This window comes from Coenobita brevimanus, chromosome 62 (genome assembly GCF_032717465.1).
Source record: "Coenobita brevimanus isolate Jiangsu-jjx chromosome 62, ASM3271746v2, whole genome shotgun sequence".
Taxonomy (NCBI): domain Eukaryota; kingdom Metazoa; phylum Arthropoda; class Malacostraca; order Decapoda; family Coenobitidae; genus Coenobita; species Coenobita brevimanus.
Window position 1 is genome coordinate 34,828,964 of NC_137015.1, and position 17,626 is coordinate 34,846,589.

The 17,626-nt window shown below is 41.4% G+C and overlaps 1 protein-coding gene across 1 annotated transcript in view; it reads right to left on the reverse strand.

Moving 5' to 3' along the window:
- The window catches only part of LOC145404035 (glycerophosphocholine phosphodiesterase GPCPD1-like), a 165,016-nt gene that overhangs the window by 129,383 nt on the left and 18,007 nt on the right, over nucleotides 1–17,626 (reverse strand). The window contains exon 2 of the mRNA XM_080275637.1: nucleotides 7,579–7,709. Coding sequence (XP_080131763.1) covers nucleotides 7,579–7,638 — 60 coding nt within the window. The 5' untranslated portion in view covers nucleotides 7,639–7,709. The remainder of the gene's footprint in view (nucleotides 1–7,578; nucleotides 7,710–17,626) is intronic.

Here is a 17,626-nt window from a genome sequence, read left to right on the forward strand (position 1 = left end):
CGTACAGGTAGTTTGGAATCCGTATTTGTACAATAAGCACTGAAAATAAGGCTGAAATCAACGGAGCGTATGGCCAACATACAGTGCGGCGGCGGTGTTCCCGTCACTCAACAAACATTTCCATTTTCACAGCTAAAAACACGTATACTACATTATTTTCAATCATGGTACTTCCCAAAAGACCACCGTGGCGTGCTTTTATTCTGCCTTACGCCCGTCACTTTATTCTCGTTCCTGTCGGCCGCTCGCACTGACTCGGAAGAGCTAGAACTCGCCATAATGTCACTTTGAAAGCCTGCGGTAAACTGACGCTAAACAGGGGAAAACCGCGCGAAAAAAAGCTAGTGTGACAACTGGGGAAACAAGCATTTCCTATTAGCATAAACTGCTTGTGAGAGGAGAGTGCAGATTTACAGTTCTGAGCAGTCAGCGCGCTACCATATATCACAGCCAGGCTGGCTGGGCCGTGGTGGTGGGGGGGATGGGGGGAAAAAACGCGATAATTGGCAACAACGGAGGTCAGTAGTACAAAGGTCAAGTATGCTAATTGTAGCTAAAGGGTGGCGGTACTGATAGACAATACCAGCTGGAACATCCTTGCCTGCGTTTATTCAAAATTAACTCAAATCGCAAATGTGACAATCCGCCGTTATGTCCTTTTTGGCAATCGTCGCAAAAGCGACGCTCCGCTTTTTAGGGGTTAACAGTCAGCACCGTGTAAGCAGGGTCATAATTATCAACTATGGGAGGCAGGGCGATGAACCTTGGCAGAACGCACCTGGAACACTTGAAATGTGCTTTCATTGGAAAATATAACTTTTCTCCACTCATCCGATGTCCAGTGTGCATACTTTTTGGCAAACTGAATGCGCTGCTGCTTCATGCAGTCAGTGAGAAGTTGTTTCTTGGCTGTGGTGCGGCTTGGCAAATCCAGCTCCTTCTGCAAGCGCTGTTGGATAGTTCGAAGTGAGACGTCTTGTAACAGCTAAAGATGCATTCTCTTCAATTCTGCTGCTGTCAGTCGAGGATTCTTGATTACTTCCCTCTTCAGAAGCGTATCTGTACCTCTGGAAGTTGTCCTCTTCTTTCTACCGCCATGCTCGTGCTCTGGTACGACATCAGGTGGCAGGTAGCGCGCTGCAGCAAGAATCTTCATGAAAGGTTGAATTTGCGTGTCCAGTACGTTCACAAATCATGTTGATAGGGACATTATCCTGCCGCCATGCAATGACACAGACCCTCACATCCTTTAAGCAGTACTTACCAGGCATGACAATCGACTCTAGGAAAACAACAGGGCAAACAGTAATGCATAAGAAAAATGAGGGAGCTGCAAGCTCGGAGCAACAGCAACATAATATCCACTCTCGCTTCTGGGCAAGCACTGATGTGCTGAGAGTTTCACCACCACCTGCCAACACCAGAGAAGATGCCAGTTACTTCTTGCCCCCAAAATTCACTTGGCAGAGGTGGAAACAAAAAGAAACGACAGACAATACTCCCATGGCAATTCTGTGTGTAGGTCCTAAGTCAATTTGCAGTGGGTGTATGTATATACAGTACATACATACATACAGTACATATATATATATATATATATATATATATATATATATATATATATATATATATATATATATATACATACAGTACAAGTCCTCCAGTCTGGCCACCTATAATCTGAAAATCCCAATACTCTGAATGTGTCAAGGCGAAATTTTTCAAATTATTCTGGGCTTTATCTGGGTTAGACTTGCCCCTGGACTTGGATGTGCCTGCCTGGAACTATTCATCTTCACTTCTATGCATTTCTGGTGAGTAAAATAATAACCCATATCATTTTAAGTGTTTATTTAATGATCATGTACACTCACAATCACCAACTTCTGCTCGGGTTGCCCCCTTCGTACTCATATATACCCAGGGAAGAGGGGAGGGGGGGGAAGAAATGAGCTCCACCTGCCTCTACCCAAGCTCTCAACTCTCCCCCATACCCCTACCCTCCCAACCCCCCACTCGTCATTCTCAACTGGCAGTTACATCTCACGCTAACCTAATATTTTACACTTATAGTCACACTACTAATAAACAAACAAAACACTATGATATGTAAAAAGTATATAATATAATGATGAACACACTGCAGCAAGAAATTAATGCATTATAACTTTGACCGTAAAACAAAAACATTAACAGCCATCCCAGGTCTCATGCGTTGGGTGTTTGCGTGCGTGTTTGTCTGTCTGCACGCTTAGGTGTGTGTGTGTGTGTGTGTGTGTGTGTGTGTGTGTGTGTGTGTGTGTGTGTGTGTGTGTGTGTGTGCGCAACACATGAGGCCTGAGGTGGCAATTGTTAACGTTTTTGTTTTACTGTCAACATCTAATGCAGTAATTTCTTGCTGCAGCATGTTACTTTTAACATATCCTAATGGTCTATGTTTGCATTAGTTGTGGAAGCAAGAGTGTTAAGCATGAAATCAGCTTGAGATGCAACTGCCAGGTAAGAAAGATGGGTAGGTGGGATGGTGAGGGTCCTGGGTAGGGGTAGGGGTGAGGGTGTTGGGTATGGGTATGGGGGAGGGTTGGAAGCTGGGATAGAGGTGGGTGGAGCTCATTTTGCCCCACCCCCCCTTCCCTCTTCCCTGGGTATACAAGGGTAGGAAAGAGGCACCCCTGGGCAGAAATTAGTGATCATGAGTGTAGATATTTCTAATGTTTTCAGAGGTCCCTCCCAATAGTGTGAAAAAAACAACAATCCAAGAAATCCTTGGTCCCCTGCCACTTGGATTACGGGACTGTATATATAATACAGTATATATAACCCATCTGGTTGCAGCCAGAATATAAAAAGAAAAATAATAATAAGACAACACATTCAAGAAATCTGAGGACTGCACTTATGCATGGTGCAAACACATTACATCACCAATCTGGAACAAATACCATACCAATAATATAGCCAAAACCTAGCCAAGATGTAATAAAATCGAACTCTTCTAAGATGTATTAAAGCGTAACTTTATGCCATTTACAACAAGTAATAACAAGCTTTCACAGGCGCGTGCACAAACACACACACACACACACAGTACCGATACTTAATGAAGGATTTCAAAAGTTCCACACACCAGGACAATGCAGTTCACATACTCTGGATTAAAATTTCAAAAAAAGCAGTGAATCTTCCACAACTTAAATGCAACACTAGTCCATTTTACAGTGCTTCATTTCATTTTCTACTAGGTTATGGAATAACATCACCTAATAATATGCTTCAATACCTGTCAACTATCATTGCTAGAAACGTTAAGACAACAGTCCTACTTCTTACCTTTTGAATATTTTCTTACTGAGTTTCATCTGCTTGAGCCTTTAAACTTTTCATCTTTTAATTTTCTCATTTACAGTGTATATGATGATGATGATACTGTGTCGTACTGTAAAGCTTCATTATGTTAACTTTTTAAATCACAAAAACATAAATTATACTGCTACTAATAAACAATGATGCCCCTAACTTTACAGTATCAATTTTATGATATAATCTAATATTTTGAAACACATCCCTGACATAAGAAGGACTTACCATACTACTGCAAGATTATGGGCTGTAATATGCCATGGATCGCGTGTGAAGTCACCCTTATCATGATTCTACCAGTTCTTGTTAGAGAGCACAACTGTCTTAAACCTAACAACAACTTCCCTTACTTTAAAATACAGTACTGTATATAAGATTAATAATTTTGACCTGGGAGGAAGGTAGAGTCCCAGAGGATTGGAAGTCAGGTATAATTATTCCCTTGTACAAAGGAAAAGGGGAAAAAGAAGTGTGTGGTAATCATAGGGGCATTTGTCTTCTTAGGATAATAGGAAAAGTGTATGGTAGGATACTTATTGACAGAGTTAGAGAAAGAACAGAGAAATTAGTTGGAGAAGAACAGGGAGGCTTTAGGAAGGGAAGAGGTTGTGTAGATCAGATATTCATTCTTGGATCTTTAATGGAAAAGTTTCTAGAGAAGGGAAAGAAGTTGTATGCGGCTTTCATGGATTTGGAGAAAGCATATGACAGGGTGGATAGACAAGGATTGTGGAAAGTGTTAAGAATATATGGAGTAGATGGGAAGTTGTTGAATGCTGTGAAGAGTATGTATGATGGCGCGAAGGCTGCAGTGCGTGTGGATGGTGAACTAAGTGAATTTTTCTCTTTGAAATTTGGGTTGAAACAGGGATGTGTCATGTCTCCATGGTTGTTCAATCTGTACATGGATGGGGTAATAAAAGAGGTACAAGGTAGGGTAGTGGATGTTGGAGTGGCCCTGGTGAGAGAGGATAGTGTTTGGAAACTCCCTGTACTGTTGTTTGCAGATGATACTGTGTTGTTGAGTGAAGACGAAGGGGAGCTGCAAGGCTTGGTGAATGAGTCTGGGAGAGTGTGTAAGAAACAGAATCTAAAGGTGAATGTAGGGAAGTGTAAAGTGATGGTCTTTGAGAGAGGTGAAGTCGGTGAATGTACAGTGAGGTTGGATGGTGAGGAATTGGAAAATGTGAGTACGTTTAAGTACTTGGGTAGTGTGATGAGTAAGGATGGAGGTTTGGAGGGTGAAGTGCTTGAAAGGGTACAGCAGGGAAGAAAGGTTGCTGGTTCTTTGAAAGCAGTGATAAGAAACAGGGAAGTGAGCATGGAAGTGAAAAAGTTACTACATGACAGTATTGTGATACCAACTCTAACATATGGGAGTGAAGCTTGGACATTGTTGGAAGGACACAAGTCAGGAGTGAGAGCAGTGGAAATGAGTTATTTATGAGGAGCCTGTGGAGTCACATGGAGAGACATGCTGACAAATGAGGATATAAAGGAGCATTGTGGTGTGGATGTGGATGTGATAGGAAGCATTATGAGGAACACACTGAGGTGGTTTGGCCATGTGGAGAGGATGGAGGGTGAAAGACTGACGAAGAGAGTGTATGTGAGTGAGGTGGAGAGGGGAAGAGGGAGGGGGAGGCCGAGGATGAAATGGAGGGATGGAGTGGAGATGTATATGAGAGAGGGGGGTGTGAGTTGGGAGCAGGACTTGGAGGCGATTTGTTTGTGGCCACCCCAAACGGGATTGAGGTGTCTGGCAATAGATAGATAGAATTTACAAAGATATGTTAGCCACACTGTTTACACCAGAATACAGAAAGAACTAAATGATAATTTAATTGCCATTCTGGTCTTGCCAAAAAAATACTAATATAATATTACAGCACAGTACTGTACAGTATATAACTGCTGAACATCTCGTGTTAAATAGTCTACTACATAACAAGGCTGAATCAAACTGAGGTGATTAACAGTACAGTAGCATATACTGTAGGCTTATATACACTAAAGCAGTTTTTATTAAAAAAAAAAAAAAGAGGATATACAGGTACTGTAGTCCTCATTTTACATAAGAGATGTGCTCCATCATGTCAACTTCTTCCACGCATTCAGTGTTGGAAAGCTAAATGAGGAATTAAAGACAAAGAGAAGTCATATAACAAGGACTTCTGTAGTGATGTCTAGTAGATGTACCAAAGTCTCACAACGGTAATGAGACACAGGATCCACATCCACTCTAAGGCAAGAGGATATTCATTGTGAAGCAGTGTCATGCATTAAAGTATTAACTCAATGGACTGCCTAAATTCTATGAAAACTGAATCTTAACTGTAGACCCCTTCACAGTCTGACAATCAACAGAGGTGTTTAATATCAAACCCCTGAACAAAATAAGTTATCTGAAGCCATGGAAATTTCTCAGAAAGAGTTGTTGTTGTTAGGGCACTACAATCTGATGGGCTTTATAATCATCATCATCTAATCCTGTGTTGCACCATGAGGAGCGTGGGAGCCCGGGGCTAGACAAGTTGGTCCTGACATTTAAGATGAGAGTTACCTGCCTCACTCATCCCTGTGTGGCACTGCATGAACAATAAACCCCAACCACCCCTTAGATACAAACCTGCACAGGCTCAATCTGATTGGAGCACCTTAATTACCCACTAAACCACCAGGCGCCATAATTTGGTTATATGGTTACCACCCAGCATAGTAAATGGTTTCCTGGTGTAGCTACAGGAAACCATCTGGCTTGTCACTCAGTGCAGTCACCCATAGGCAGAAGGAAAAGGGAAGAATGAAGGAAAAGAAACAGCAGAAGGCATGTAGAGTCACTCTTATGCATCAAGAAGAGTAAAGAACAAAGAAAAGCAAGACAAAAGAGAACGGAAGGAAAGAAGACAGGAAAGGGCAGTCATCTGAGAGCAGCACTGCAACGAGTGAGTGAATGGTGAGCACCACCACCTACCATTTATATATGATGTATCTTATGGTTCAATCCCTTCTTCCAGACATATCAGTTGTTTCAGGGCACAGAATAATAATAACATTTGTCTAATACTCCATTTACTTTATCATTCACACAAGCTTAATTGTTGCCTCCTACTTCTTAACCCCTTGAGTCTATTTGATGTCCCATCCTGTTGCTACCAAATAATTTTATTAAACTTTTAAGGGCTCTTCTTTCCTACAGGGATCATGAAGGTTGTATCTAACAACAACTGCTTGAAAAGTCTATTCAAATCTTAATAAAACCCTCAAGAAATTGTAAGAATGAATGGATGTCCCTAGAGTAAAACAGGTATCCTCTCTTCCTACTTCCCCTGTCTTTCCTGTCACTTTTTATTACCCTTCTTTTCAGGTGGCTTAACACTGAGTGATAAGCCTAACGGTTTCCTGCAAACCAGGAAACCATTTACAATGCTAGGTGGTAACCATATGACCAACCCATACGTGTTCCCTATGTGTCAACAAGTGGGTTAGTGGAGGGTTAGTGCCCCTCACTGTAAAACAACTAACACAAAGACAAGCAGCCTCCCCTTTTGAGATTATGGCATCTGGCCATAGATAATAATAATACTGTAATAATAATATATGGTAATAACAGTACATCAAAGTGAGAACAAAAAGCAGTAAATAAAAGAGAAATATTTTAAATTCTCATTATGTGTTAGTGATGTGTTCCAAAATATTACATATTTTCCATAAAACTAGGAAAGCTAGCAAAATAGCCTTATTAGGCAGCAACAGAACAGAATTTTAATAGCCATTATTTCTATGATAACTTTTATTTATTTCTATGATAACTTTTAATTCAATATTTTCTCTTTTTTTTTTTTACTAGTACTATTAACCATATAACCAATATGCTCCCTACGTGTCAACAAGTGGGCTGGTGGAGGGTTAGTGCCCCTCCCCATAAAACCAATAACTCAAAGGAAAATGACAACCCCTTACAGGATTATGGCATCTGGCAATAGATAGATAGATATACAGACTATTAACTGGAGGCTTTGATGAAGTCTTCATTTGCCTCATCACCCCTGGGGCCAGGGGGGCTTTCCTAAGATGAATAAAATTGTCTGATGAGAGGAAAAACAGAATTAAATATGTCATCAGCGTAATTAATGATGATAAAGGAATGCCAAAAAATCCGCTTAAACCAGGGGCTTAGTGTACATATAAGGTAAACAAACACAGGAGCGTAGTTACCGTTTCCTCATGGGCCACCTCACAGGCAACCCGAAACACCCACTCTCTGCTCTCAATCATCCTGTGGCTTGACCCGGCTGGCTCCTGGCACCTCTACCCTTGATACTTTACTCACACCTTCATTCTCACATCTGTAACACATGACAAAAGGTAGGAAAACAAACAGAAAATTGCCTATTATTTCTGTACATCTACACAAACCATAGTAAAAGGTTAAAAAGCAACACAAAATTGCCCATCATGTCTGTATGATCTGTACACAGCAGGTGAGAAAATAAAAATTTCTGCATTTTTTTTTTTTTTTTTTAATAAGAACAAAGGAAGGAAAAACAAATTTAAAAAAAAAAAAAAATCCATACACCAGATTACTGGTGTCCTCTGTTCATAAAAAATCTGTAACAGTTAGACTTGAACAGCTGTGGGTTGAAGTTTGGAGGGAAACAACTCTGAGGAAGCGAGTTCCAGAGAGAAGGAGTTCGGGGAATGAAAGAATTCTGATAGGCAGAAGTTCTGCAATATGGCTGAGTGACATTCCAGTCATGAGCGCTACCAGATGCCCGTGTAGCACGAGGGAAGGCACGGAAAGGTGGCACCATGCACGCAACTTCATCTGAGCATTTGCCATAAAATTATCTGTAAAATAATGCAAGGGAGGCAACATTCCTTCTTATTTGTAGGGGAAGTAGTTTATTTATAATGGCAGGGTTGTTAACAATTCTAACAGCTTTGTTCTGAATTCTGTCTAGTTGTTTTAATGCAACCTCTCCACATCCACTCCACAAGGGTGAGCAATATTTAAGCTGAGAGCGCACATGACTCTCATAAATTGTAGCTAACTGCTCGTCAGTGAAGAAGTTACAGACTCTGTACAATAATCCAAGTTTCTTTGAGATGGTTTTAGCAAGTGATCTAACATGAGAGGTCCAGCTGAGGGTGTTGTTAAGTGAGATGCCGAGAATTTCAATACTTTTGGAGATGGGAATATTAGTAGCACTGAAAGTAATGTACAAATCTGGCAAATATCTGTCTATTAGTAAATTGTATATACTGTATTTAGTTTTACCAGCATTAAATGAGACAAGGTTGTTTTGTCCCCATTTACTGATTGTAGATATGTCTTGATTTATGGATAAGGCTGTGCTGAGTTGAGAGGTAGAGATATTAGACTTTGTAAATGGGTGTCTGAGTGTGAATGAACTATTTAATGTTGAGTCATCTACATATGAGTGGATCGGATTGTCGGTGGCAGATAAGAGATCATTATTATGAACTAGGAATAGGGTTGGCGCTACAACTGATCCCTGCAGCACGCCAGCGTTAATTGAGTGGAAATTGGACTAAACATCATCTACTTTTACTCTTATTTTCCTGTCACTCAGATATGAGGAACCCAAAGGAACAAAAGACGTTAGACCATAGCAAGGGAGCTTGGACAGCAGGGAACAGTGCCATACTCTGTCGAAAGCTTTAGAAATATCAAGGACTACTGCATGAGTTTCTCCATGTAGGTCAATTGATTGATGGATGGTATGAGTTAGGAGATGGAGTATGTCAATGGTGGATCTTTCGTGGCAAAAACCATATTGTCTATCATTATTTAAGTTGCTGGATTAAAGAAGTTTAACAATGTGCTTATTAATTAAAGTTTCAAATACCTTACCAAGGAAAGATGTGACAGCTATTGGTCTGTAATCAGAGGGGTCAGAGGAACTTACTTTCTTCGGAATTGGGTGGATGTTGGCATCTTTCCATGAAGTTGGGAATGAAGAAGTACAGTACATATGCATAGTCTGAATAATCTAGCTAGAACAGTGGCAAATTCAGGGGAACACTTTTTCAAAACAATTGGCAGAATTCCATCTGGCCCTGGAGCTTTGTTGGTAGGTAAATTGTCTAAGGCGGATTTTACGTATCTTGTCTGTATATAACTGAGCAACCTTCCTTGGCTGTTACTATTTGATCTCTTGCTGGATATAAAAGATGAACCACTTCTTTTTCACCCCCTCCCCCAGTTATTAATAATACTGTGCGAATAAGTAGTGTGTGTGTGTGTGTGTGTGTGTGTGTGTGTGTGTGTGTGTGTGTGTGTGTGTGTGTGTGTGTGTGTGTGTGTGTGTGTGTGTGTGTGTGTGTGTGTGTGTGTGTGTGTGTGTGTGAGTCCACATTTGATCCCCCTGGATTTTGGAGTGCCAAAAAAAAAAAAAAAAAAAAAAAAAAGTGGAATGAAGGGCTGATAATGATGGGGTAAATTTTAATTCCATGCGGTCAGCTGTGCAAGAGCCACACGGACTTTTGTGCCCAATTTTTCACCATACATTGGGAAAACCTCCACAGGTCATACTGCTGGGAGGAATGAGCCGAAATTTTGCATGGGCATGCCCATTATGTCACAGCAGGTAAATATCAAGTTTGGTGTCACTGCATTTCTCAGAGGCAATTGCTTAGCAGCCCCACTCCTTACCTGTAGAAGCTATGAGACTCCTTGCAACACAAACAGCAGGCAGTGGGGCCTCAATCTCTATGCCAGTGAGAGAAAAGGCTTAACAGAAGTTCTAGTTCTTCAATACATTCATTATAGCTGATTTTTATGACAACTAATACCGATCGAGAGAACACTTTTAGGAACTGTTAAACACAGAGAAAGTAATGTGAGTGTAAGTGGCTGGGGAATGGCTGGGAGAAGGAAGGTGGTGAGAAGTGAGGAAGAGATCAGTAGGATGGCAATGAAGGAAGTCAAAATGGGGAAAAGCCTCATGCATTGATGGAGTGAGTGGTGAAATGATGAGGCATGGGGGAGAGATGGCAGCAGAATGAAGACGTGCAGATTAGCCTGGGTGGAAGGCAGAGTTCTGGAGGATTTGAAATCAGGTATAATTATTCCCCTGTACAAAGGAAAAGGGGAAAAAGGAGCATGTCTTGTTAGTGTAACAGGCAAATTAGGTATATGGTAGGATACTTATTGACAGAGTTAGGGAAATAACAGTGGAATTAGTTGGAATAGTGAGGTTTCAGGAAGGGATGAGGCTGTGTATGGTACCCGGCAGATCAAATATTCATCCTCAGGTATAGAGTAGAAAAGTTTCTAGATAAGGGAAAGTAGTTGTATGCTGCCTTCATGGATTTGGAGAAAGCATATGAAAGACTGACGAAGAGAGTGTATGTGAGTGAGGTGGAGGGGGGAAGAGGGAGGGGGAGGCCGAGGATGAGATGGAGGGATGGGGTGGAGAGGTATATGAGAGAGCGGGGTGTGAGTTGGGAGCGGGGCAATGAAATGGCGGGGGACAGGGCGACGTGGAGGCGATTTGTTTGTGGCCACCCCGAACGAGATTGAGGCGTCTGGCAATAGATAGATAGATATGACAGTGTGGCCAGACAAGGAATATGGAAAATATTAAGAATGCATGAAGTATATGGGAAGTTACTGAATGCTGTGAAGAGTGCAGTTATGTATGAGGATGCTAAGACTGCAATGTGTGTGTGTGTGTGTGTGTGTGTGTGTGTGTGTGTGTGTGTGTGTGTGTGTGTGTGTGTGTGTGTGTGTGTGTGTGTGTGTGTGTGTGTGTGTGTGCGTGGATAGTGAATTGAGTGAATTTTTCTATCTGAATGTTGGACTGAAACAGGGATGTGTCATGTCTATTCAGTCTGTATATGGATGGGGTTATAAATGATATAGCTACAAGGCAGGGCGGTGTATGTTGGAATGGCCCTAATGAGAAAGGGCAGCATTTGTACTGTTGTTTGCAGATGATACTGTATTGTCAAGTGAAGGGGAGCTTGTTCTGGTGCCAGACATCGTTTCCATGATGAATCGTAGTCTCACACTACTTTTACATATTACATACAAAGTGTTTAAACATAATTAATGTGTGTGTAATATAGTGCGATGATAATCAACCAAACACCCAAAGCCCAGCATTTTCTATCGTAAACAACAAGGGTAAAGGGAGGGCGACAGAGAAATATGAATTGTATATATGTTTAAAGTCTTGGGGAAAATATTTACCCTGTTGGTATACTTTAATGTAATCAATACTACTTTACGTGTATAATGTGCATGGTAAAGTTGTGATGCTTTTATTCATGTATAAATCCCAGTTGTCTGTGGGGTTTGGCACCTCTGATTTATGCTGACCTCAGGGCCACTCTCAGTGGGGAAGCTGGCCAGCTAGAGCAGAACGCATTTATCGTTCAAACGAGATGGACGTAGGCTATTTACTCTGAGATCTCTCTGTGTCGCAGGTGTATCTTTCTGTGGCCAATAAAGAGAGAGAAATCTGCTCAGTTTTCTGTCACCTGCACATGCTGCCTCTACCATTCCTTCAACTGGATCTACACCAATTCCCACCATCTCCAGTGTGAGAAGACATTTGGTGGAGAGTGTCAGCCGGAAGTGACTTCGACCAGGCGGGACATTATATCTTGATAACCTTGCTTGGAACAGTGAAGTCAGGTCTAAGCCAATATATAAATTGGAGATCAGCTGTGGGGTTCCAATAAGCTGATATATTGGTGACTAGTTGAGGAATTCCTACAAGCCGATACAAGCTTCAAGGGTTGGTGAATGAGTTTGCAAGTGTGTGTAAGAAATGGAATCTATAGGTGATGTAGGGAAAAGTAAAGTCATGGTCTTCAATAGAAATTAAGTCACTGAATGTACAGTGAGGTTGGTTGGATGATGAAATGGAAAGTGTGAGTGCATTTAGGTACAGTAGTATGATAAGTAGGGATGGAAGTTTGGGGGATGAAGTGCTTGAAAGGGTACAACAAGTAAGAAAGGTGGCTGGTTCTTTGAAAGCAGTGATAAGAAATAGGGAAGTGAGCATGGAAGTAAAAAAGTCGCTGCATGACATTATTGTGATGCCAACTCTAAGAATGGAAGTGAAGCTTGGACTTAGTTGGAAGGACACAAGTCAAGAGTGACAGCAGTGGAAATGAGTTATTTGAGAGGAGTATGTGGAGTCATATGGACAGACAGACTGACAAATGAGGAAGTGAAGAAGTGTTGTGGTGTGGATGTGGTGATAGAAAGCGTTAAGAGATATACACTGAGGTGGTTTGGCCACGAGGAGAGGATGGAGAGCGAGAGACTAATGAGGTGAGTGTATGTGGGTGAGGTGGAGGGGGGGGGGGAAAGGAAGGCCAAGGATGAGATGGAGGGATGGAGTGGAGAGGTGTAAGAGAGAGGGAAGTGTGAGCTAGAGGGCGGGCAGCAAAATGGCGGAGGGCAGGGCGACATGGAGGCAATTTGTTTGAGGGCACCCCTTATGGAATTAGGGTGTCTGGCGATAGATAGATAGAACTAATACAATGGCATTCAGTACCTTGATCCAAATTCCCACAGATCTCTCTCTCCTAATCACTTAAATATACAGTAGTACATGTAGAGGTGTGCGGTACGTAGGAGGACTACTGGGCCTTGAAAGCAGGCTGTTAAGCCTATGCCCAGAGTCGGTCACACACACACACACACACACACACACACAAAAAAAAAAAAAAAAAAAAAAAGGATCATATAACATCATACTGCAAATTAAACACTGAAATGACTGGACAAATATGTATGATGATAGTTACAACCTACTTCACATTCATGACTCCCAGCAGTGTAGAATCATCTTAACTGTGATGGAACACACCGATTTTCCTATCAAAAGAGGTATTATCACTCATGCTTTTATAATCACTATCAGCTGAACAGTGTACAATCATCTGGCATTAACTGGAATAAAATACTGGTGTTCAAGCAGTCCCGATTAAGAGAGTGAAATGTGCCATGACACAATGAGGCACATACCGGTACCTATCAGACTCTACCTAATCCACATTTCCATTATATACCGGTATGTCATTAAAAACATCAATACCTATATATGGAATATGTGGTAGGTGGTGGTGACCATCATCCACTCACTTGATGTAGTGATGCCTATTTCTTCCTTAACCTTTATCATTCTTTTTCTGTGTCTGCCCTCCTCTCCCCCTATTTCTCCCATCCTTCCTGTCACTTCCTATTACTCTTTTCCTTTGCAGGTGACTTTACATTGAGTGACAAGCCTAACAGTTTCCTGTAGTCAGGAAACCATTTACAACACTGGGTGGTAACCATATATCCCATTTGTGTCAACAAGTGGGTTGGCAGAGGGTTAGTGCCCCTCCCCATAAAACAGCTGACTCAAACAGCCACCCCTTATGGGGTTATGGCATTTGGCCACAGATATATGGAACCAACATCCTGGGTTACAATGCAGTAATCAGTATAGCAGAGAAGTACCAGTGTTTGAGGGCAAGGAAATCAAAGCAGCCAATGTTTCTAACAATTTTCCATACCTTACACCACCTCCCTCCCACGAGTAGCAGTTACGGCTCTTATAATTTGACTACCATCACATGCAATTCTCATACACTCCCACAACCTCAATACTCACTCTCAAATGCCCCCTTTCATCACACATTCTAATCAGAGAAATTACCAATATGCCGGGAATCGAACCCGGGACTCTCAGGTGAGAGCCAGGCAGCATACCACTACACCTGACTCTCACCTGAGAGTCCCGGGTTCGATTCCCGGCATGTTGGTAATTTCTCTGATGATTTTTCCTGTGAAAAAAATACAGGTTCTCCCTTCACACATTCTAATCTCACACCTTCATCAACCACTGTCATCTCACACCCTATGTATTTGCTTCCAAATCCTACCTTAACCACACACTCATGTCACACCCTCACCATTCTCATTCATTTCACGGCACCACCACTAACCCTCATTCCACACTCTCACTACTCAACTCATACCCTAACCACTCATTCCTATACTTCACAATCGCACCACTCAGTTCACAAATTATGATCACAAGTAACAGCATCACCAAATCCTCTCCACTCACTCTCAGTTCACGCTCACCATTCATTCTCATCAAACAGCATCACCAAATCCTCTCTACTCGCTCTCACCTCACATCATGACTCAAATTTTACTCTATCTATCTATCTATCTATTGCCAGACGCCACAATCCCGTAAGGGGTGGCCATTTGACTTTGAGTTATTTGTTTTATGGGGAGGGGCACTAATCCTCCACCAACCCACTTGTTGACACGTAGGGAGCACGTATGGTTTGGTTATCATTAATTCCAGCAACTCCTGTCTCTAAACATAACACCCTCAAACCTCATTAATCAAACCGCTCTTCCATTCTACTCACCTCACTGTTCAGTCATCTCACCCTCACTTTCAGACTCAGTTACTATCACAACATTTACTGTCACCTTCACCACTCACTCATCTCACACCATCATTCACCTATATACAGAGCAGCAGTGTGTGTACTGTGAATCACTTGCAAGTGGGCACGACAGAAAAATGGCATAACCGCAAGTCCGCGTCCGATCTTAAACCACGCAATATATGCGTCGTACTTTTACCAATATCCCAACACCAATTTTAACTAATAATTAGCCATTACTTAAGCACGTACAATGTAAAATACTTTCACAATCATGCTTAGCCTGATTACAAAGTAAAACATACGTAAACAATATTAAAACCATAGCCAAGCCCAATCAAACAATCGAACACAGCCACCGCCAAGAACCATCTAGTTATCGACGTGTTTTACTTCCTCGTCCATATTAGGCTCTCTACCACTTCTGCATAAGTTATCTTTGAAATAAACCTTTTATATTGTCCATACAATGAGTTACCAGTACAGTAGTTTATTTGAAGATTTAAAAATCGAGGATTAATAGAACAGATAATCGCCAAAGCCAAAGCAGTAATGGTACCAAAAACTCCCTCTACTAATAATAATGCTGAACATTTTGCTGCAAGTCTTCACACGACTTACGTACGAGATCAAATTAAAATGTTAAAAAGTCTGTGTTAACCACAGAGTTATACATATAGAGCGCGCGTCCCTGTGTTGTGGTATGGGCGATAAGTGAAGCCAGCGGGCCCGGGGCGGCGGCCATCTTAGGATGCCCACTCTACCGAGTCCCGACCTTCTCGTACAGCTCATCATAATTCACAAATACTAACCTTTCCCGAGTGTTTTTTGCATTATATCCTGATGTAAATAGATAGAGCAGTTATCAATATAATTACTTTAGCTATTTTAAGCCTTTTCTCCATTACTATTGCGCTCTGAATGAAGTGAGAAGAAAAGTTATTCCCGGTCCCCTTACCTTGTCTCTACGCACCATTTTACTTTGGATACACAAAAATCAACGATTAGAAGCGAACATATACCAATTTATTAATAGCATTACATTAATTGAGTGGATGGTGAGTTCCCTCACTTACTGGTTCTTAAATAATACTAACTTAGTTAGTGTTTTCCTAACATAACAGCCTCTTACTTTAGCAGTGGTTGCTTTTGCAAGATGATGCAAACGTATCTTGCAATATGCAAGCACCACTGCTTTAATAAGAGAAAAAATGTGATTATTATCAGGTGAACATTCAAACATATGGGAATCATGTGTTTTAAATGCAGTGCTACCAGTCTCTTTCAATACAGAATATGCAACTAGAGAGGAAATTCTGGGAATGTTACGTAGCTCTTTGTCATGACTTTTCAACATTTTCTGAAATATTTTCTCTGTTGATCTGCAGACAGACACAGCACTCATAGAGGGCTTTATCAAGCCGCCTTTGTCCTTAACCAGTATCAATGCACAACTTTTATCATTGTTCTTAATTTCTGTTGCTGTAAGTGCAGACAAGCAGTCTGGACATGAAATATTTCTCTTTACCATTTTAACTGCATATCCGGCAATGTAACCTACTGCAGCTTCCTTATAATCTGACACATCTGTAAAGTTTGGACAGTCTACATAATCATGATCTTCTTGGGCAGGACTGCGAGGAATGATATCATATCTTCTTGCCATCATAATATCTTCAGTTTTATCCTCTAAAGCTTTCTTCATGACACTGCTAGATGTTGCAGATGTGAGCACTTCAGTGAGGTCTTGTGCAGAGACATTCCCGTTTGACGTTTTATTTCATGCCTCAGAAGGAGTCTCTTGTATGCTGCCATGAGGTTTAACGCAGAAGGGTTATTTCGAAAGCCACCAGATGCTCGAATTGCACAGAAAGAGTTCTAAGTGATCCTGTGACAGCTTATAAGTTAGAAAGTACTGGAGTGGCTTATTTACACCTACAAACTGTTTATAAAGTGCCTGAGCACTCTTAATGGCAGCCAAAAACCAATGAAAGGTGTCTTTCTAGAAGTTTTGTACATGAGGATGTCATCAGAATTAGTGATAGTCATTAGATAAGCAAATGCTTGATCTAAGAATGACATTGAAACTACTTCTGTCTCAGGTTGAAGTGCTGCTTTCATTCCTCTAGCAAATTTGTTTCTCGAGTTCAGTACATCAAAAAGTTTATCAGCCATTTGCAGAAATTTAACTGTACCCTGACAATCCTTAAAACTGTGGGAGATGTAATGAATCCCGACAGAAGATTAATGCATCAGCTACACTAGAACTCAGTGTTTGCGCAGCAAGTTTTACTTTCATCTTTTGAGTGTGCCATGAAAGATGGATATCCCTGAGTTTATTTCCTAAATGAAGGCCCTCCTCTTCTTGAAGTTGATGCAGTGCTTGAATATATTTCCATTCTATTTTATTTCCTGATCACAGAGAAGCGAGAACATCTTACCTGTTTTGAATTTAGCGTGAGACTGGGCATCCCAATATGGCCGCTGAGCCACTTCCGGTTGCGTCACTTTCAAACCAGGGTGGCGCACTCTATATGTATAACTCTGTGGTGTTAACCCATCCCATCCCGACGTTTTCTGGGCAGTGGTACGCCCCAGCCCCGACTTTTTTGGACCTTTTTTTTTTTTTGGGGGGGGGGGCCCTCAAACATCTGCTTTTGGTGAAACATCGAAAATCGAAAATTCATAGAGAAATCGCTCACCTGAGGTTTAAAATACTCAATCCAGGTAGGAGTACCTCCTTACCTTACAGGGTTTTCTATCAGGCTGGCTGCAAAGAAAACGAGTTCTATGGGAGGATAACTATTCTACACCACTCATAAGCGGT